The sequence below is a fragment of the Phalacrocorax carbo genome, chromosome 2 (genome assembly GCF_963921805.1).
Source record: "Phalacrocorax carbo chromosome 2, bPhaCar2.1, whole genome shotgun sequence".
Taxonomy (NCBI): Eukaryota; Metazoa; Chordata; class Aves; order Suliformes; family Phalacrocoracidae; genus Phalacrocorax; species Phalacrocorax carbo.
The window spans coordinates 52042509-52065710 of NC_087514.1; the positions used below are offsets into that span (position 1 = coordinate 52042509).

Sequence of the window (23202 nt, forward strand, 5' to 3'; positions counted from 1 at the left end):
CACTGCTTATTGCTGAATGGTTGCTACTCACAACAACTTGCTTGTTCACTGGAAGCCTTGTTTGCTGATGTATAAAACTTGGCACAGGTTTCAAGGCTGACATCAGAAAGCATCTCTGAATTCGGAAAACCACGGTACCCACTAAGCATATTCCCCCCACTCCCTCTGGTTGCTTCTGGAAATACGGCTCTTCCACCAACGCCCTACAACTCCCTAACAAAAAATAATCTAACTGTTAATACTTGAATAAAAACAAACTGGTGCTTCCATGTCCACAAGCGGAGACAACAGTGGGAAGTTACCACAGAAAAATTGCTGTCTGTATCAGAAGGAATCGGACCAGAAAGGAAATAAACACCAGCCCAGCCTCTAGTTTTTTCATACTCCTTTCCCTTGGGACCCAAGTATTGCCTCTCTTTCCATAAACCTGGGAACACTCTTACATAAAGATCTCCCGGGCAGAGCAGGAGAAGAGCCCACTGCCAGGATGCCACAAAACCTCTTCTCCAGAACTGTCAGAGGGGGCTGGTGTAGAACAGCCTTAGAAGCCGGACTGGAAGAGAAGCAGGGAAGGCAGTGGTCAGAAGCTCATCAGAGAGGGATAAAATAGCACTTTGTTTAGAGATCTGATGATATGAATGGAAAACAAAAAAATTCTGAGGGCCTGCAATGGTTTGCTGGAGCATAAAGTCCGGAAACTTGTCACAAAGTATGCTTTGGAGAAGAAGGTGTGGTGGAAGCCTGTTGCTATTCAAGAAAATTGAATTATTGTTTATGGGAGAAAAGCATTTTCCTGGATTTCAACTCCTCAACAAAGGGTGTCTATGACCCTGCGCAGCTCTGAATGAGCTATCTCCGACATCAGAAGCAGCTTGAGTCAGAGTGGGTCTATGTGCCCTGATTGCCATTGTGCCACCTAGACATGTTGAAAATTACTTCATGAAAAGGTTTTCACTTTCCAATTCTCACATTTCACCAAGAAGTTGTACTAATTACTATGGTTCAGAGCAACCATTATTTTGCAAGAGACCTCTGACAACGTGCAACTGTCTGAGACTGTAAAAGCTAATCTTCTAATTTCTTTAATGAGGTGTATGCTATGGAACTATAAAAACTTTCTGAGCACAAGGCTCTCAACAGAATCAGTAATTTGCTTGACGTGAAGAAGAATAATGTCTGTTTTCTTTAGATTGTGTTACACCAAAAGACTATGATCAGGCAGTGTGATATACATCATATGTACCATGTACATGCAGAACATTGTCGCCTCTTTTCTCATACCTGATTGATGATGTTTGACTACCAGAGCTTTGCTGCCCTGCACGCAAAGGTGAACACACAGACCATGGATGCTGTCTGATTAGCAGCTGTCATTTTGGAGTCTCTCAAGTTCAACTTGGGGCTATTGGAAGGTGGTTGAGAGTAATTATGAACTGTGAGGGTGCTGTGAACAGCCAACCTCTTAAGAGTGTGTGTGTGCGCATTTCCACAATTAAAAGGGCAGCAAAAGAGACCTTTCATAGCCTATGGGTGGTGTTTGGCCTTGGCTTAGATCTGTATACTAACAAAAAATGTTGAGAAAGCAACGGCATGGGGGTGGGAGAGAAGCATTGTTTTACTGCTTTATATCTGCTATATAAGACGACTCTAGAAGTGTTCTTGTCCCATTCTCACCATGAATTGTTTGTTCAGCTGGCTCAGGTTGCTGTTTTGGTGGCCTGTTTCTGTTAGATAGTATATGGAAGTATATGGAAGATACCACCAATAAATCTGCTAAGTAAAGTGGGTGAAAGCACCCGCTGGTGGCTACCTGTGCTAATTTATATGTAGGGTTGACCTGTCTTTGTCTTTTAATGGGAAAATCTATTTTGTGCTATTTTACAAGACTGCTTTGATAATACAATCTAGGAAACCTAAATTTTTCAGCTACTTCAATAAGCCATGTCCTACAAATCTGAAGAAACCAGTTTAACCAGAGCACAGAACCATCAACAGGAAGCTTTACAAGGACTAGCTGATAAGCTGCGGTCTGTATACAGGTGGTTCTTCTCTGTGCTACATAGCTGAACCCTTATTTTAACGACAGCTCGTCCTGCCTTGCCGCTGGACTGCTGAAGGCTGGACCCAGAGCATCGTTGCTCAGTGCCAGGGCTAAGCGGGGAAGTGCTCTCAGTGCCACACGACACAGACATCATTTACAGGTGAAGAGCCACAAATAAGAGCAGTTACCAGAGAAAGCAGCCCTAAGCTATCATCCACACTGCAGTTTTCTTTGCTGTGACAGTCACAGTCACAAGCCAGTGAAACAATTACTGAAAGTGCTAGCTATTTTAAAGCTCAGCTATCAAATTCACCACTCAAAAATATATTCTGCGTAGATCTTTTCAAAGATGGGTTGCTCAAGTTAAGTGAAAGGCTGACACAGAAGGGTCAGGGGTTTCAAAGAGAGCTCAGAGAGCTTGACTCCAGCCCAGCTCAGCACCTGCATCCTGCACAACTATGCAAAAGCCGCCTGGGATGAGGTCCCGGGAACAGGAAGGAGCCTCAGGAGGGATCTCCATTGCAATACCTGTGCTCCTCCATGTCACAAGGATCTGGGGAAGACACCAGCTTTAAAGGTCTTAAGCTACTCAGAAACTCTGTGATTTTATGATGAACACATAAAGCAGATCCACCTGAACTTCCAGAGGTCCTTTTCAACCAGAATGCCTATTAACTTCAGTAACTGCAACAACATTCAGACCCCTTGGAAAAACAGGGTTATGCGCTCAGATTACTCACTGCTAGACTGAGCTGGCCTTAGTGTTGACTTTGCGTTTTATTTTTAGCTAATATTGCTGTGGTTCTTTGTCCATAGGACAAAAAGCATTTTCAAAACTGTGCATCTTATTGCATCTGTGTTCTAGATAAAGGGATCTTGATTATGATTATGGAAATATTCTGGAAAACTGTGTCTGCTGATAAAGATAAGAAGCCCGTTGAATAACAGAAGCTTATTCACTGTTTTCTTAGGAAGAAAAATATCCAGTTATATTATCAGATGTAACGACTGACATATAAACTAAGATAAAATGCTAGGATATATCCTGCAAATACTTTTTTTGCAACAGATGAAGAAAGGAGTTCACGAATCAAATATTCATTCATTTTTTTGCAGGTAATATTTCTACCAAGTTTATGGGTGTATTTTATATATGCATCTCAGAAATTACTCATTCTCTGTGGAATCTGCACAATACTTTATGAATAAGTATTTTTTGCTATAAGAAATTCCCAGAGCGTACACATATTTATGTACAAAACAGACTACAATTAGAGGGCTGCTTTTCAGTGTTTGATTCCACATGTATTTGTCGTAAAGACAATAATCAGCTGCTAGTCAGACAATCGTTAAGTCAACAGTTCTGCATGCGTCTGTTTGCTACAAAAGCTGTTTCTAAAAAGCTGTCATCTCTCAGAGCCACCTTCTGCAATATTAATGCTGATTACTACCTTTCACTTCATTTAATTGTATGCGTGAGAATAAAGGCAAGGAAAATTGTGCTCGAGCCAAGTAACACCCACCAGAATCCAATTCATAAAACCTGTGGTTTAATGTAATGTCAGAATTTCTGTTGACCTGATTCCACGTTTAATGGAAACCACAAGCTATGTGCACAAATTGGTCTGCAGAAACGTACGTGGTTTTCGCCCACAGCATTTGTATGAGAACAGGTATGTGCAAGGGTCAGCTCTCAGTGGGATGGTTTAGTCTATATGCCACCTGTTCAGGTAGCCTATTTAAAACCTATTCAAGTTTGGAAGGACAAAAACAAAATCATGAGGCATGTGGGGAAATTGCCTTGGGGAAACAAACAGAGAGGGCAGGTGTCTTCTTTATAAGCAAGGAGCAGCTAGTTTCACTTCTGAGCTGGATGATGCAGCAATAAAGAACCTATTTTGCTGACAGGAACACCTCGACAGGCATCATGCCTTTGCAGTAAGGGAAGACCCTGCCGACCACTGCTGTATAGGTCCCACCGGTGCCTATGGCTGCAATCCGGGCAGTGCACGCCCCAGCCTGGGGTGTGCCGTGGCTGCCGCTGCACCCCTCACACATCCCCCGGGAACCCCTCTGTCTGCATCTGCCCTGAAAACAAGGATCCTGCTCCTCACCTTGACACAACCATCCCCAGCTGCGTGTTTACCAACCAGCACTTTGCATCCGGGAGGATACAACGGTGCGATCGGCATCCATCATGTTTATAATTGACCTTGAAAGACTCAGGATAACCTTAATACCTTTCCCTGAAGCTGTTTTCTTGAATCACTTGTCTGGGAAGCCTCCCACCACAGGCAGCCCTGACAACCCAGCTAGCTTGATGCCTACCCTTACACCCACTAACAGACATTGAATTGCCATTCAGCCATCGCTACACTTGTTTCGGCCATGAGCCCCTCTCACGCTTAGCACTTGGCGCTACCCTGTAGGAAATGCAACCAGATTATGCCTAGTTTACTCTGATTTTCATTTTACGCAAGTTATTTGTATTATGGAGACACAGGTCTTAAAAATCCATGGCCTAGCACTTCCATTGACTCGCACTTCACCCAAGTAAGGAGTGTGCATTGCAGCCTGCACCTTCACAGTCTATTTTAAAGGCCATTACTACGTACACGGTATGTGGTAAGCAGCAACGGCATGCTGCGCTCTTGCACGGGGATGCTGACCCTGCCCTTTCCCCCACGCCCCATGGATTCCCTTTGCAGAAGCAGCCTTTTGGATGCACAGTACCTGCCATTTCTGGTATCATGCTGCCGCATGTTCTTGATAAAATGAACCTTCTTAAAGTTCTTTGGTCTGGGTGATCCTGAGAGTGTCCGACATCTGAAAAATAAATTGGGGGGCGGGGGCAGAGAAAAAATTTGAAGTACTCAGTTCACTGCTGTACGGCCAACAAGTCTACACAAAGGCAGGAAGGAAAGACGAGACAAATGATTCAAGTCACCCTGTGTTGGGAATCAGCAAGAACAATAAAGACAATAAGCCTGGAAATGCAACAGCTCAAACCCCCTCCCCGCCCCGAAAAAAGGCACCACCAGCCCTCCCTTCACACACACACACACACACACACAAAAATTTAAAAATCTCAGCAAAATAAAACTTCCTGTAATCTGCTGTGACAGCTTAGCCCAAACTTGCAGAGGAAAAAGAAAATTAAAAAAAAAAACACAACAAACTAAGACCTGCTAAATATGTGATTTTGCCCCTCATACCAACACCCACCCTTTTGTATCCTCCTCAGCTATTAATAAAGGAGCTACTGAGGAAAGTTCTTTCTTGTTTTAACTTTAGAAAGATTTAAAATCTCTCATTTGCAAGGATAATTCCTATTTGCTTTTAACTCTAAATATTACTTTTCACATTCCTGACAGCATACAAAACAACTGAAACTAAAATAAGTTACCTTAGGGGAAAAAAAACCCAACCATTCTCCAAAACATTAATCCTTAAATCTATTTTACATCTGAACGCGCTTTTTACATTGTGGCTATAGAAAGAAATTGCCAGAGGGAGGAGAGATGAGACAAACCACAATATTGCTCCCCCTTCCAGCTTTGCTCTTTTTAATCAGCTGAAACCACAATGCATGTGAAAGCTTTCTCTGTTTCACCTCAGTGCTGTTTTGTTGCAAGGCACGGCGTGCAGGCACCGGAGATAACTCCTGTGCTCGCTGCGCAGCCAGGGCTGCTGCACTGCAGCCGCTGTGTTCTCTGTGGGAGCTAAAGGACAAGCATCCTCCACCGGCACCCAGGACCAGCACAGCCACTCTGCATTGAGCCTCTCTAACCTATTTTTCCCATCCTCTCCTACGCTTCCCAGCTTCCCAGCCCCAAGAGGTCCTTTTGTTGGACTGAAACCACAGACCACTGGTCCCAAGCCACCATGGACTCTGCCAGTCCCTGTTGCTGTACCCAAATGCCATCACGTGGCATGGGCACACCACGAGGGGGGGGACCCCATCGCTTTGCCATTTCTGCCTTCCTCCTGTTAGTAAAATCCTTGAGATTCCCTCACTCTCAGGTCACAGTTAGCCTTGTTAGCTTCTCCACGGGAAAATACCACCAAGAGAGGTTCTACCACCAATTCTGCGAATTAGCAAGTAAAAATACTGCATCACAAACCATCCTTTGTTTATATCTTTTGCCAATTATACATGTTTGAATCATTTATGAGAATGCTTCATAACGTGCTGGTAAGCATTCAACAGTAAACTTGGTAAAAATAATCAAGCCTTGGTAGTATGCCAGTTGGTACAGCTTCTGCTATTAAGTTGTTGCTCTGAGGTGGGGAGAGACAGCCAATCTGCATGTGGATAATGAAGGCTATAGGGTAAACATCAATATAAACCAGCTGAATTACACGTCCCAAGATAAAGAGATATTCAAAATCAAGATGCCACCTTGCTGAACAGCTAACCTGGAAGCATACCACGCACTGGTCAGATTACTGATCAGCCCATTTCTGAACTGTTAAGGAGTTGCTCCATTTTCCATCACCCCAGAGGATTGCCTAGTGACTAATTACTGCAGTCCCCAGGGAAGCTGTGGCCTCCTGGATGCAGAAATAAAACCACACTGAAGCTGCTGATATAACACGGATGGGGGCAGATTTATGAGTGAGGTAGCAGTCACAAACCTACCAGCCAACACAGAAAGACAGTAACACTGATTACTGAAATAAGATCGCGTGTGCTGAGAGAACAAATTATAAAAGTTCATAAAAAATGAGAATACTAAAAATAATAGCCTTCAAAACCTTACTTCATTAAAGCAGCTGTACTTACTTTTGAAAAGTACTGTGTTAGAGGCTAGTCATTCCTGATAGTGACAATTAAACTTCTCTATTAATGAAATCTGATTTTTTATTTTCTGACATTTTATTTAAATACTTTTTATTTAATAACCTAAAGCCAGGGAATGCATAATTCATGTCACCTACCGCCTTGCAGGGTGCGTGAGGTTTCCTTTTACCCCCTATGAGGAATATCTTAACATGAACACCCAGCTACTTTCCAACATAAGCAGGGACAGCAAGTCTGTCCATGCACATGCCTTGCAGACAAGTAACCAGAGAGACAGTAAATAAAATGACCTCCGCAGTGGGGCATTTTCCTCGATGTCCTCCAGAGTCTCCAGAGAAGACCGCTGGGAGATCAGCCGACGTCTGCAGAGAAAACACAACACAAAAGACCACCTTGGGTTAGAGGGCATGAGACAAGTTTCCAGAGCTGTTATTTAGCAAAGCTCACAAACCACTAGCCAAGCCATACCTTTAGATATTAATCAGTTTTGTTCTGTTCTGCTTACCTTACTAAATCATTTTGATCCCAACCAGAAGCAAACTTACTCCACACAAGCTTCTATAACAAAACAGAAGTTGAAACTTCCCAACAGCTCCTCCTTAGTTTATGCTTTCAGGTTTTCCTTCCTTCAAGGGTTTAACACCCACCTAACACCAGTCCCACATTTGCTGTGGTATAGCTTGCAATGCTACAAGTATAGTTCTTTGATAAAATAATGCAGACAAAGATCTACAGAGACTGCTTGTCATTCACACTGCCACAGGAGACATGTCCCTTGCCCTTTTTACCAAAATAAATGCCACTCGTTTCTCAGTGACGTCCATCTCATCACTCCTGTGAGGAGTGACTGAAAAGAGATGAAAGATAATGGAGCCAGCAACACTGGGCACAAACCAGCAGTTTAAAAGGGAGCTCTGGCCATCCCTCTGAGCAGCACAGATGAGTTTAATCCTGTTTTAAACCAGTCTTCTTTAAACCCTCCTCCACCTTCAGTGAATTGAAATAAGAAAATCTTAACATTTCAAGTTTTCTGACTGTTCTAGAAGGCAGGGAAGAAGCCCGGGTACAGGCTTGGTTTTAGCAGCAATTGCTGCTTCACAACCTCCAAACACCCCAAACCAATGAGCTGCACCCAGCCCTCCAAAAAAACACCGTAAATACAAAAAACCAAATGTATGAGAGACAGCCCACCCACAGGCAATGATGAAAAATTAAGCTGGCAATCATCAAAATGAACCCGTCAGTGGGTGTCAAGCAGCTGCGACAGCCAGTGGAACGAAGGCGCTGTGCCACAGCACCCAGCAAACATGAGGAGTGCCAGCGCCCGTCACTCCTAGGGAACGTTGCTGAGGTGCACAGTACCTCCCTCGCCAGTGATTTTATGAGTATGAAGTTAAATTATATAAGTCCTCATAGGCTACCACTATTTTTTCCCCACCAAGCCACCTTACTCCCCTGACTGCAAGTAAAAAGTTTCCAGAATCTCGATGTGTTCTGAGCACCCACATGCTTGGAAGGGTACTCACTAATTTATTCCTGGGCTGTATTTTCAGAATAAATTGTTTTCTCTGATGCCAGTGTAAGCAGTTTCTAATCCTCCTTGCAATTTGCTAGCCCCTCCAGTTGTACTGCTACAACTGTTCCTGCAGCCGTGCTGCAAATCTGATTACCAAAATGTTTTTCAGCTCAAAATAACCCTGAGGTTCAGTGATTCAGTTTACTACTAGTTCAAACACCAGATTTCTATCACTAACCCCCAGACAACACATTTCAGGACAGTTTGAATGCATATGCGGCTTTTCGTGTACTTAGAAAATCATAAAAAAAGCCCTCAAACAATTTATAGAGCAACTAAGTGTGAAGCATAATCCTCTTAGGAAAATATGCAAACCAAAATCCACTCAGGCTTTGTCTAAACTAGAACTTTAGAAGATCTGGTGCAAGATACAATACACCTTCAAAATGTTAAAAAAATCAAAGTCTGCATTTCAGGATGTACTAAACTTGCTGGCAGAGACAAGGAAGAAGAGACCAAACACCTGGCTCCTGCACCCACAGGTGCTCCCTTGGCGTCATTCACAGTCAGAGAACACAGAGGTGCTCTTACAGGGAGAAATTCAGATCAGGAGGAGCTCCCCCTCGATTTTCAGTTACATTGGTACATAAACAAAAGTTGGAGGCTTCAACTACCAGCATGGTGTAGCAGATGATAGCTGTTGCTTTTTAATACCTCTTTATGTGTCATTAGCTTAATAACACAGTTAAATGATGGCACCCTCCCATCTTGTGGTGTTACAGTGCCAAAAGCATATTTTGCGTGTTGTTAGTCAAAGACAGACAAACAACAGTACAACCTTGCCACCTTCTTTGGACTAATTTTATCAAACTAGTCACACAGTATTTCCCCTAGATGCCTGTTAGGAGCTGTAAGGTGCTTTTACAACACCAGGTGCATATTCCAGTCGCCACTGCAACCCTCCTCCAAGCCTCTCCTCGCCCAAAGTTATGCGCTATCCTCAACTTCATTGCCAACGGCTTGGAGGAGAAGGGTTTGAAGATCCTACATTTGCATCTGTTATTAAGATTGGCAAAAATACAGGAAACTGCATTTCACCAGCTCGAGGGCAGCTTTAAACACTGGTCATCCAGTTGCCTGCTGACTGTTCAGATTCCTCTCGCTTCCCTTGCTGGTTGCAACTTCTTAAACCCAGCACCAGGGATGCTGCTGGATGGTTTTTGCTTGTTAACCTCGAATGCAACATAGGCTGGATGGAAATAGCTGCCACCCCTCTCGGCACAAAAAAGCCCACACTGATTTTCACCAGTAGTGATTCTGCAGTATTGGGGGGACCTAAGTGAGTCTGCTCAAAGGAGTGGGGGAAGCTCTTTGTTCACCCAGGCTTGGGAGAGAAGCACTATTACCTAAGCTCCCTCTCAACTAGTGTGAACTCTGGATAAATTCATCCAGGAAGGAAAGAAGGAAGAAAGCAGGTAACACCACCCCCACCACCACCCCCAAATCATCAGCAGTGAAGAAGCATGGGTCACACAGAAGCCTGCAGTGATATAAATGGGGGCTGCCCCACTCCAATACCCTCCCTGTGCTGGCATTGGTAGCAGTAAGAGCAAGTATATCCAGTCCAGCACCTAACCCAGCTGAAAACTGCCACATCTTTCACCTCTCCCCATAATCATCAGTTTTAATCGGTTCAGCTCCCTGCACAATCACAGGAGCACCGTTGAGGTGGATTTACAGCAACTCTGCTGAAATCAGTTCATGCTGCCCAGGAGTTGTACCCTCTTTTCACTGAAGAAGCTCTGCTGCAATGAAGTACATGCAATTATTCCACTTTATCTTAAATCTTTATTTCAAGGCCTAATTAAGATGACCTAAATACCAATATTTTATAAGCTTTCCACAGCTGGATATTATACCAGAAATGCCAATTAATGAACCTGCCTGCTGTGAACCAAGTCACATCCTGTATCACACACATAGGAAAAAAAACAATTTTAGAAAAGCAAAGCTTTTGAAAGGGTGTTCTAGGGAATACAAGCAAAACCAGTTTTCCATTGTCTTCATTAAAAATTAATCGCCTCAACTGCTGTTTAATATTTAAATTAATTTATCATCTTCAGGCAGGCAGTTGGGGCTTGTCTATACAACTTCTGAAAGGGTTATTTTTCAAAAATTGATTAATGTGCTATAGCAGCTGGTTTATGTAGACACTTGCACTGTAATAACCCAAACTGGTTTATATCACAAATCACCATCATTCTGATGTAAAGCTGTGTTGATACCTATCTTATAGGAAAAAAATGTTCTATTTCAATAATAATTATGGGAAAATCCTTCTGTTGTTAAGGAAAAGTACCTATACACAGACCAAAACAAAAAAAGCACTGTGTGACTCATACAGGACCCAGGCCCTGGGATAAATCTCTAGACAGGTGCATTTTTAATATAAAATGCTTTAAAACTTGTGGAGAGTAAACGTCAGCCAGCTAACACACACTAAAATACAATTTCCCTTGATAACAAAATAAAAGATGTTTCAGTAAAAATGTCAATTTCTCCTAGTTCTTGGAAAGCCTTAAAAAAATTCCCCATAGTTTGACTACCACATCCTAGGTATACCGAACACACACCACTCTCTCCCTGTGCCCCCATGCACACAGAAGAAAGCAGTTCAGCTCTGGGAAGATGACAACCTCCTATTTGTATCAATAAGGCCATGTAGGACATTGTTCCCCATAGTTCCAGGCAACTTACAGATTTTTTTTCTTGTTTTAAAATCATATAATACAACTTTCCCTTAACACCTAAAATATTTTTTTCTGTTTCCTCCCTGTTCCCTGTGCCCCTGTTTCATGAGTCCAGAAATCACCAATACCCTACAATCAAATTCCAAGCCCAGTCCAAAGAAAGAGACTAAAGAGACATGTGATGCCCTGGTATTTTAAACGGCTGTTTTCTAAGATATTCATAATCCTGTTTGCATATTGGATTTATCTTTGACAAGCTGTATGAATCGCTGTGGAAGTTTCTTAAAACCTAAAATGTTGTCTCCGTTTCCTCTCTCCAAAGTCATCTTGGCCACAAGGGCACATTTCTGGCTCATGGTCAACCTGCTGTCCACCAGCGCTCCCAGGTCCTTCTCAGCAGAGCTGCTTTCCAGCATGTCAGCCCCCAACCTGCACTGGTGTATGGGGTTGTTCATCCCCAGGTGCAGGACACTATCCTTGCCCCTGCTGAATTTCATTAAGCTCCCCTCAGCCCAGGTCTCCAGCCTGTCCAGGTCTCGCTGAATGGCAGCACCGCCTTCTGGTGTATCAGCCACTCCTCCCAGTTTCGTACCATCAGCAAACTTGCTGAGGGTACATCCTGTTTCTTCGTCCAGGTCATTGTTTAATATGTTGACCAAGACTGGACCCAGCACCGACCCCTGGGGAATACCACTAGTTACGGGCCTCCAACTAGTCACTGCGCCATTGATCACGACCCTCTGAGCTCTGCTGTTCAGCCAGTTATCTATCCACCTCACTGTCCTCTCATCTAAGCCACACTTCCTAAGCTTGTCCATGAGGACGTTATGGGAGACAGTGTCAAAAGCCTTGCTGAAGTTGAAGTAAACAACATCCACTGCTCTCCCTCCATCTACCCAGCCAGTCATGCCATCATAGAAGGCTATCAGGTTGGTCAAGCACAATCTCCCCTTGGTGAATCCATGTTGACTACTTCCGATAACCTTCTTTTCCTATACATGCCTGGAGATGACCTGATGAATAAGATACAAGGAGAAAAAAAAAATAATAGAAGGACAAACAAAATAAAGCAGGTCTGTAACAAAACACCAAAGTGTGTAGGCTGCAAAAAATTCACTATAACCATCCCATCAATTGGTGGAAAATTATTGTCACTTTCAATTGCTGCAAAATACTCAGGTCAGTTATGTTAAACATACAAAATCTTAAGCCCCATAGACAGGAGGTGATAAAAAAAATGGAGCTGCAGTCAGAGCACTGGATAAATTCATACAGGAAGGAAGAAAGCTGATGATAATCCAAGAGATAAGGAAAAATAAATCCATGTGTAATGACTTTCTAGCACAGCTACAAACCAGGAGGAAAAAGCTGCATTTTAAATACGACTAATTTTTGTGAAAGTTGTGGGTGTAGATTCCCCCTGCTTGTTAAGATTACAAACCTACAACAGCTGAAGCCTGTAGCATGGGTGCCTCTGGCTCCCAGAACAAAACCATCCCTCAGGACAAGCTTCTCCACTTTGCATAGGATAACGGAATCCCTTCAGAGGTGCAGTGCTGACGAGACACGCAAGTGCTTATCATCTGAACATCTGCCAACTATGTTAACTCTGATGGGAGAACTTTGGAGGGCAAAGACATTTCAGCAGCTGAAGGCTGTTGGTAGTTCACATGCCCACTGGGTCACCTCTCCCTTCAGGTGGCTGCGGAAAATGACCGTGCATAAACAGGAGCCATGAGGCAGAAACATCAGCGCTATTACCTCCTGGTCACAACTGCGTTTCTAATATTGTGGCTTGGGAGCATCAAAAAAGCACAAGACTGCTTGGAACATGGAAAATGCTGAATTCCTTATTTTCACTGTGCCTTCATCACAAAAGATATATCCTACGCACAGGAAGACTACCCTAGATAGGTACACAAGGGGAGTGGAAAGAAAGTAATCATAATACTTGCAGTGATGGGGAATGAGATCAGGATACCTGTAAGGATAACTCAGAGCCTGCCTAGAAGTGTAAGTGGAGGATTTCCCCCTGCCATCCACTCAACCCTCTGAAAGGCGCCAGGTCCAGACTCAAAGAGGAGCTCTTGCCCAAAAGCCAACCTACTGTTTCCCAAAAGCCAACCTAGTCCTTTGCAAATGCTCCCTAGGGAGTTACCAAAACATGCTCTGGACATGCAGCTCTCAAAGGCCAAACAAGGCAGAGCACCACCTCCATCCTACCTCTCCAGGAACAGCAACCCTAGGGTTGTTTTTGCATTGTGCTTTCTATTGTTCATGCCAGCACCAAAATGGCTTGAACAGTAAAAGGGAAACCAGGACAGTATTCAATGAGATCTATGATCAGTCTTCTAGGTGCTAGAATGGTGAAAAAAAAAGAGATTAGAAGTAAATATATATATTATATATTACAAGTATGTATGTGTATATATATATATAAACACAGTTCTGGTCTATAGTCCACAAGAAACCCTGGCTGTTCAGTATTCTAGTTCCTTCAGCACATGGTGGCCACAAATGTATCTTCCAAGCAAGCCTGAGTTTTGAATAAGGTTCATTTACCATTCTCCTCCCTAACACCTTTGGAGTTAGGATTGGGTTATAAACAGAAACCAGCTGCCGGCTCTCTCCTGGGCCAGGGGAGCAGGTAGTTGGCAAAGAGCTGCCAGATGTAGGCAATGCCCTGCTCCTAGCAGCCCCAGCCCCTTTGTCACCCTGGGGAAACCTAAAAGCCACTTACTCCCTGGACTCCTCCTCAGCCTGCTGGCTATATGCCTCTGCCCAAACTCCCAGGCTAAGCTGCCGTCAATTAATACACTCTTCTGAAATATTATACAAGACATCAGCTGTGTACAAATCCCCATTCACATCCTGACTCCCGACTCCATGACCCCGCATGAACCCAGATGAAAGACACGCTAATGAGTCACCTCTCACCCTCCTTCTGAAGCTTTACTGCAATTCTTATGTCCCCACTCATTTTCTTCCTATCTTTTGCCAATATTGCAGGAAGATGAACACAGGAAAAACAAACCCTGAGACTATTAAATATTATTAAGGGAAACATGAGTTTCCAGGAGCTACCCAAACTGATATAAACCAGTATTTAGTTGTGTGCTATGATGATTACACAGCAGAGCCATTCTCTGCAAAGAACATCAAACTCCTTTTAGGACTTCCAAGTTGTGCAGCGTATTGGCAAGGCTGCCCACAATGGGAGTTAAAAGCATCTGTCGCATGCTGAAAATGGGTTATTTTGTTAATTCTCAGCCCACCCCAAACACACAGAGAGTATAGCAAGAGACCTCCATTTAGCTGTCACCTACCTGCATGCACAATGCAAACATGGGTTAAGACTACAGCCTTCTGCAGTGGGCTGTGAAGGAAAGTCTCTGACTCAGAAGTCCTGAGCAAGCAGGACGCCCAATAGCCTGCTCCTTTTAGGATACGTATTGCAAAGAGAGAGACCTTCAGACTTTAGGCTAGCAATAAATAGGAGAATACTGCCATGCCAAATGCCTCTTCCATCTCCATCAACCTTCTGGGGTAAGCAGGAAGATGGGCAGAAAACGAGGGGATGAGAAGAGAGCTATGGCATGAACATGCCTCCATGCCAGGCTCCTCCCAGACCAGATGTCTCCCCTGCACTGAGTATCCTACCTATATTGACATCCAACTCCTCCTCCAAGCCTCATCCTCCCACAATACCCAAGGCAGAAGCTTTGAAATACACAGCACTCAAACTGCTGCCTGCCAACCCATCTGCACGTAACATCTCAGTGTTACAAAAAAACCTACATTGCCATCCTGAAGGTAGGGTTGTTGGGTTTTTTTTTCCCCCGAGTACAACTCATACTCATGTAAAATACAGACTACAAAAGGAAAGAAGAAAGAATGAAGGGAATCAACATGACAATACTGAAGTATCCTGCCGACCTTTCATAGTGTGGCAATGCATCATAATGTTCTGTTCACAAATTATCATGTAGCTTTACAGATGTGATCCTTCAAATGGCCCACAGAATTCTAGCACAGCTCCGTCCCAATGTCCCAGAGGGATCATCTGGGTCTGGTTACATCCAATACAAAATCAGGAGTTACCAGCACTGCAAAGAGACCGGGGACTTACACCAGAATTGCTGAGAAGCAAGCTGTTCACTGACAAAGCATTTGTATAGTGTGAATGTATAAACGCATGTGAGTGAAAAAACAGAAGGTACGGTAGAACTGGTTTGGGGTGGGTTTTTTTAGCATCTTGCACAATTCAACTTGATGTATTAATTGTTAGTCTTGCTAGAAGATGTGACCCTGGGATGAAATGTATTCAAAATTAGGCATCAATATGAAATCTCTAGTGAAGGAAAAAACAGGGTTGATTCTAGGGAGAATGGAAGAGCGATCACCACATGTTGTTGATTCTGAGGACCCTTTCGTTTTCACCTTCCCCAGCTGGACTCCCAACTCACCAAAGACGGATCTTGCTTGAAACCTACCATCTTCCCTTTGCAGGCAGCTGCCTCTGCACCCACCCATCCTACTGCTGGCTCTACCCAAGCCATAATGAGCAGTTACAGCTGCAATTCAGTAAGATTCATTTAAAGACAGCAGAGCTCTCAGATCCTGAAGTGCCTAAAATCTACATCCTCAATTACTTGTAACCAGTGATTTACAGATTCACTGTCTTCACTTTACTGACTCTGCAGCAACACGATAGCTTTCAGAAGGCTTGTGCACAGTGATTTATTTAGAGTATGCCCGAACACTGCCACAGCTATATTTTTCAGAACAGCCATTACCTCATAACCTAACATAGATTATCATGGTAGGACACCAATGAGCACCAGCTTAATTAAAGACACTCAAAACTAGCAAAGGAGCAAACAACAAGATTAAACATCTGTCCTTATGAAAACAAGGATGCTTACCAAAGGAGATACAATAGCATTGTAAAGAACATACAAATTCTCCACCTTTATGTCCTCTTTCTACAGTAAAACCCACACCATAATAGCCTTTGTCTGATCAACATTAATCTAACAGAGGCTTCATGTGTTGTTTCTGCCTGACAAGCTCTGTGCATTGTAAAGAGATGAATATTTAAGTCTGTCCACAAGCAACGTTGCTCCTTAAAAGTCACATCCTAAGGATACCTATTCCTACGAAGAGAAATGAAGAACCAACACTTTAACCGAGGACACTACTTGAGTAAGCCACACTGCAACACCAGTTTTTAAGGTATCATATCCCATAACGTTGTATTTCAAAGCAGCCAAAGTTCTGGAATTAACTAAGAAACTCACTTGCAAGTCAAGGCTATATGCAGTAGGTACCCTAACACGTGGAAACACATATATGCACTACTACATCATCTGAAAAAAAGACTTTAATTCTAGCCTGCATACATAACTATGCAATTAAAACTGCTACTTTTTCCTGTTTGTTTTCCCTTATTTCATCTGTGGTATTTCTTAGGTTACGTACAGCCCAATCTCATACCCCTGTCTTGCCTCCAGATGCACATGTGCTATCTGGGAAAACATATTCTGCAATCCCACATCTTAACATTAGACTGAGAACAGATCTCAACATGCACTTAAAAAATCTCATTGCTAAAAAAATGTATCCTAGACACTGTGAATTGCCTGGATAAAGTTCTTTTGATGGAAAAAAGGAAGTCCCCTATGTGAGCAGGACATAACGACCAAACCGAACAAGCAGACGTTAGCATGAGGCATTTCATGCATGAGATATGAATGCTGGCACAGGTGGTGGCAATCAGAGTGTTTACTGGTGCATACTTTGGATTTAGTTCTGGGCACATTTGCTACAAATTCCCTCAGGATCAGCCTATTTTCCCACCATGTTATTACATATCTAGGAGTCAATGCCCTCCTTTCCCTGGCCATGCACTGCTAAAGCCCAAGCCAATTCATATGGTTCAGAGAAGTCAAATATTGGATAGCTCAGATATCCAGTACTGGGCATACTTCTGGGTATCTGTGATAATGCAAGACAGTCCAGTGCCATAGTTTTAAATGTTTTTACATCCACAGGGGTTAATGCCTTCTTGCGTGTTGGTTCACGCACAGTCAGTTTTAATACCAAAGACATTTGAGTACAAAAAGACGTATTTACTTGAAATGCTGCATTTCCTTATGCTTTACTTAAAAACATATTTGCAATAATGGAGACACATTTTAAAAACAGTACAAGATTCACTATTCAGGTAAAGGAAGATCCTTACTGTCCAGCAGAACTGCTTCAACATGCCTGCGAGCTTGTGGGCTTGGGGTTCACGAGACAGCGCTTGGTTCTTCCCTGCTCTTCTCGCTAGGGACGGATCCTGGAGCCAACCAGCATAATTGCTTTGGGAAAAGCAAACTACCTCCTTTTTCCCTCCATCCTGCCACTGTGACTGGGCACGGCATCTTCCTGTTACCCGGCACTGGGTTGATAGGTGGTAGCAGAGGATTAGATTATTGTCTTCTCCCTCTGTTGAGGCCCCTTGCTCAGCATGGCATACCGTAATTGGCCATTCCCAGCCTAAGGTTGCTCTCATCTCCTGGTACAGATCTCTATTAAGAATTTAAATGTTTTCAGAAACCTGTTTACTCCATTCAGAACATTTAGTTCCTATGATCCACAGGGTGAAAGTCCAACTACAAACTGAGCACAATGGCACAGCTTATCACAGGTACACATACGAAGACTAATCATGGTTAGAGGGTGACATTTAATAAGTCGGATCTCTGAGAGAAACCTCGCTTCTCCCTACTCCCAGTAAGCAAGTATTATGGGGATCCTCATAACACTAGTAACATTTGGTTGTATAACTGTATCATTTGCTCACCATTAAGGTATGGTAGTACAGTAGCATCTAATATTTAGAGAAGCTTGCCCAGAAGCCTCCCCATCTGTTTTCACAACAGAGGGTACCCTAACGAACTTTTCATTGACTTGGCAAATGCAGCCTACATCTGCAGGCTGGGGAATTGCCTTTCCTGGGATCAATACTTCCCCAAGAGTGTACACCATTATTGGCAGAGGCCGGACACTCAGAAAGCATTTCACCTACTCTCTACTGCAAAAGGCCTCTTCCAAGGGCACCGTCCCCACTCACTCAGGGAACACATGCTGCTCTGCTACCCCAGGAACAGCTGGATGTGAAGACCTGAAAGGGTCCCAAATTCATGGCCTTTTATATTCTTATATTCTCCACATACTGTCAAAGTGCTGGGTTGTCAGACGTACAGAAATAACGCTTATGCTGGTAATCTAAGCAGTCTCCTACTTCGTATATTACATAACTAATTATTAGAGGACTGGATTTTTTTGGGTGCCAACTAGGTGGCTGGCCAGCAAATAGCCGGTAATGATACACCAGTTTTCAATCAGGTTGGGGGGTGGGGGAACTCTCCAAGAAATTTGAGCAATGCTTTTAATAATAATAACATGCTTCAACTTTTGGTCAGCCCTGAAGTGGTCAGGCAGTTGGGCTAGATGACCATTGTGGGTCCCTTCCAACTGTAATATTTTATTCTACTCTAAAAGCAGATTCATCGACACTCCAAGAGTGAGGAAAGCTGCCAGAGCACTAGACTGGGTCTGCTGATATTTTATATTATCGGAGCAATAAAAAGCATATTGTAGTGGCAAATCTGGCCAACAAAGTGAAATTGAGAGGGCTGCTTCAAAACCAGCATTATTAGAAGGCAGCACAAGACCCACATTTCATGTTTACGTACTTGGCGAGCTCCCCTGCCTCGGCACACCCATGTCACTGCTGTGTTCACTATCTCTATGTACAGCCATACTGTGCCAGAAGAACCAGAGGCAGCAGCAGCTCAGGCAGATGCAAGAGCAGGCAGCCCTCTTAAAGCACACTGATTACCGTACCAAATAACTCCAGTGATGATTCCTGACATGTTCGATCTCTCCCCAGCACACCCAAAAGATATGCTGCATTCATACTATGCAGTGAAGAAGGGAAGATGTTGGCTGACCTACCCCTAATGTCACAGTGACCCACTTCAAATGTCTCTTGAGCCCTCGACCTGATCTAATCTACAGTGCATATAAGAAAACAAATAGATAAAGCATTAATAATATAGTTGCAGCCCATCTTCTGGTAGAGATGATTAATTGAGAATGGGTTCACACCCTAACCTTAGGGGAAGTCTGGAGGATCTGAGTTACCCGGATCCTCCCATCACAAACAAACTGCTAACACAAACGTTAAGCTGCCTATGGTGAATTTATATACCTTGTACATTACTTCAGAGGGGGGCCTATACGCTTAGGAGGCAGGGGCAAAAGGTCTAAAAATGACAGTAAAGACCCAGGAGGGGCAGTTTGTTAGCAGATCTCCCTCCTCTGCTTCCGAGGCTCAGCAGAAGCAGGAATGGCTTCCACAATCCCACGTTTGATGGTGGACCCCTCCCTTGTCAAAAGGGATTGCCATAAGCTTTACTAACAAAGCATTTAGAAGTGTGTAAGACACGACTCAACATTTCCAGATCTTCCCTGCAGTCAAAGCTGGCTGCCGAGGGTCCTGTCTCCAGAAGTCTGGGAAACACAGGAGCAAGTCACAGCACCAGACCTGAAAAACACCTGGCATGGGAACCTGAGCCGATGCAGTGGTCAGTCCTCTCAAAGCTGAGGTGCCGTATTCTGACTTGGTCTGAATGATTTCCAGGGTACGGCAGGAGTAGCATGGTGGTTACAACTGCAGCTATGCTAAGTACAACCTTAGGCATAGTAACAGACCTTTGGATAGCAATTGCCATGACTATAGAGGCAAAAAATTATTTAGCTCTTCTTTAGCTGAGACCCTTTTTTCTTCTTTGCATTTCTTCTTGTTGGTGTTTCATTTGTTTATATACATTTTTTAGATGGTTTTAGGAAGAAAAAACACTGATCCAATGCAGAAATGGATGTGTTTGATATTTAAAGCTTTGCCTATCTGCCTGGAACAAATGAATCGCATTACCATTTCCCTAGGGTGAGCAGGCACCTATGCAGATGTAAGCTAGCAAAGATTTTCTGCTTTTCTGGTCTCCCCCTTCCTCTCTCTTCTCAAAATTGCTGCACTTCCACAGGCACCCTTTAGAGACAAGGGCCCAAAACTTTTTTCAGAGTTGTGCTACTGCCTAGTCCTCCATCAGTCATAGGATTTTTCTTGAGAACGTAAAACAAGGCACTTTGTCATCTGACTCAGTGGCAATTTTAAGGCTCTGCAATGAATTGCAATGAACTTGCAGCTCGTTAGCAATGAATTAAGTTGATGAAAGGTTACAAGGAACCAAGGACAATTTTTACAGAGTATCTCCAGGCAGTTTTTCCAGGCCATCAGCTCTCTTTTGCTAACCATCAAACACATCTCGCACTCTCTTAGAAAGTCAACTGCATGTTTCCCCACAAAAAAAACCACCAAAGTATTGCCTAATGAAACACACAAAGAGTCTTTCTCATGCTAAGGGAACACATTTCAGGATTCGGCTCACATGTTTTACTCAGGGATGCTTTGATGTAATAGCATGGGAAAGAAATTTTGAATGATTTACAGATTAATCAGCCAGAGCAAGGATGTGGGTTAGGACTGCTAGAGAACACTCCTCTGGGATACTATCTGCAGCTCAATTTACCGCAGATGAAATGAAACACACTTTGGGAATGCAAATGAATTAGGATGTCACAAAAAGTAATTCACTTTGGACCAGCAGGGTTTTAAATTTGGTTAGTTACCTGCAAGATCTTTATTTAACTGTAAACCTGGCACAATACCTAGTATGATCACCAATTTGGACTTCATTTTACTGCTATTTTAAAAATTAGGCTTGATAACTTATTCTAACAGGTTTTCAGGTCATGTCTATATTATATATATGTACATCTCTATGCACTTGCACACTTAGGCATGCTCTGTAACAGATCTGCAGAACAGTGGGATCTTTCATACACATAAAAACACGGGTAAGATTTTCATTCATATCAACAGTGTGGAAGAGATAAGCAGAGCAAGACAGCTAATTAGTCATTCTCCATTTCAATCCTCAATAAGCACAAAGAGAGCTTGTTTTTTTACTGCAGGCATTGTCTTAAATCAAACAATTTGTAGATAAGAAAAAATAAGTTCTCTTCCTGAAGGCACATAAGTATTTTGATACAAAAGATGAAACAGCATTAGAAATTAACTGTAACACTTCTTTTCTTCCCTAGCCACTAGAGTATGTCCATTAGGATGCATTGCTAATATATAACTATATTATCCAGACTGACAAATTTTGCTCAGTCTGCTGTTTTGGTACTACAGAGCGCAAGCCATTAATAGCCGACTGCCTCATTCAAATGAAACAAGACAATTATCAGCTGTAACTTACACAATTAATACTACTGCTGCCAGCATTTTCAGCAGAGATTTGGTTCTTTTATAGCTCATTTGAAGCCTTTAGGGGACATGTTATTAGTACATCTGTCCTGCTGTAAACATAATTATCACGCAAAATTCTATTTATCATGCTGATCAGGAAGCACTTTCTATCAGACTTTCAGCTTGAGAACACTGATAAACAGGCAAGGGAATTTGACTGCCCCAGCTAGCTGGGACCATGCTCATCGCCAGGAGCATTTCACAGAATCACAGAATGGTAGGGGTTGAAAGGGACATCTGGAGATCATTTTGTCCAAACCCACTGCTTCAGCAGGTACACCTACAGCAGGGGGCAGAGGAGCATGTCCAGGCAGGTTTTAGATGTCTCCAGAGAAGCAGACTCCACAGCCTCTCAGGGCACCTGCTCCACTGCTCTCGCACCCTCACAGGAAAGAAGTTTCTCTCATATTCACACGGAACTTCCTGTCTTCCAGTCTGTGCCCAGTGCCCCTTGTCCTGTCATTGGGCACCACTGAAAAGAGTCTGGCTCCAGCTTCTCGACATCCGCCCTTTAGATAGTTAGAAGCATTGATAACATCCCCCCCTTCAGTCTTCTCTTCTCCTGGCTAAACAAAACCAAGTCTCTCAGCCTTGCCTCATAAGAGACATGCTCCAGGCCCTTGATCATCCTCGTAGCTCTCCTCTGGACTCTCTCCAGTAGTTCCCTGGCTTTCTTGAACTGGGGAGCCCACAACTCGACACAGTACTCCAGATGTGGCCTCACCAGGGCAGAGCAGAAGAGGATAACCTCCCTCAACCTGCTGGCTGCCTTGGCCACAAGAGCACATTGCTGGCTCATGGTCAACCTGCTGTCCACCAGCGCTCCCAGGTCCTTCTCAGCAGAGCTGCTTTCCAGCATGTCAGCCCCCAACCTGCACCGGTGTATGGGGTTGTTCATCCCCAGGTGCAGGACACTATCCTTGCCCCTGCTGAATTTCATTAAGTTCCCCTCAGCCCAGGTCTCCAGCCTGTCCAGGTCTCGCTGAATGGCAGCACAGCCTTCTGGTGTATCAGCCACTCCTCCCAGTTTCGTACCATCAGCAAACTTGCTGAGGGTACATCCTGGTTCTTCGTCCAGGTCATTGTTTAATATGTTGTCCAAGACTGGACCCACAGACCCCTGGTGAACACTGCTAGTTACAGACCTTGAACCAGGCTCTGTGTTGTTGATCATGACCCTCTGAGCTCTGCCGTTCAGCCAGTTCTCAGCCCACCTCACTGTTTCATCACCTTTCCAGGGATGGAGGTGAGGCTGACTGGCCTATAGTTTCCTGGGTCCTCCTTCTTGCCCTTTTTGAAGACTGGAGTGACATTGGCTACCCTTCAGTCCCTGAATACCTCTCCTGTCCTCCGTGACCTTTCATACATGACGGAGAGTGGCTTGGCAAGAACATCTGCCAGCTTCCTCAGCACTCGCGGGTGCAACCCATCAGGACCCATGGATCTGTGATGATCCAATTTGCCTAAATGATCTCTAACCCAATCCTCCTCAACCAAAGGAAGCCTTCCTTTCTCCAGATTTTCTCCCTCACCTCTGGGGGCCTGGGATGCCTGAGGGCCAGCCTTTGCAGTAAAGACTGAAGCAAAGAAGGCATTCAGTAACTCTGCCTCCTCTGCATCCTGCGTCACCGGGGCACCCACCTCGTTCAGCAGCGGGCCCAC

The 23202-nt window shown here is 43.8% G+C and overlaps 1 protein-coding gene across 2 annotated transcripts in view; it reads right to left on the minus strand.

Moving 5' to 3' along the window:
• CABLES1 (Cdk5 and Abl enzyme substrate 1) overlaps window positions 1-23202 on the minus strand; it is an 83820-nt gene that overhangs the window by 37252 nt on the left and 23366 nt on the right. For both annotated transcript variants that reach the window (XM_064442864.1, XM_064442863.1), the window contains exons 2-3: window positions 7136-7207; window positions 4775-4867 (exon numbers count right to left, since the gene is read on the minus strand). In XM_064442864.1, the coding sequence (XP_064298934.1) occupies window positions 4775-4867; window positions 7136-7207 (165 nt within the window). The remainder of the gene's footprint in view (window positions 1-4774; window positions 4868-7135; window positions 7208-23202) is intronic.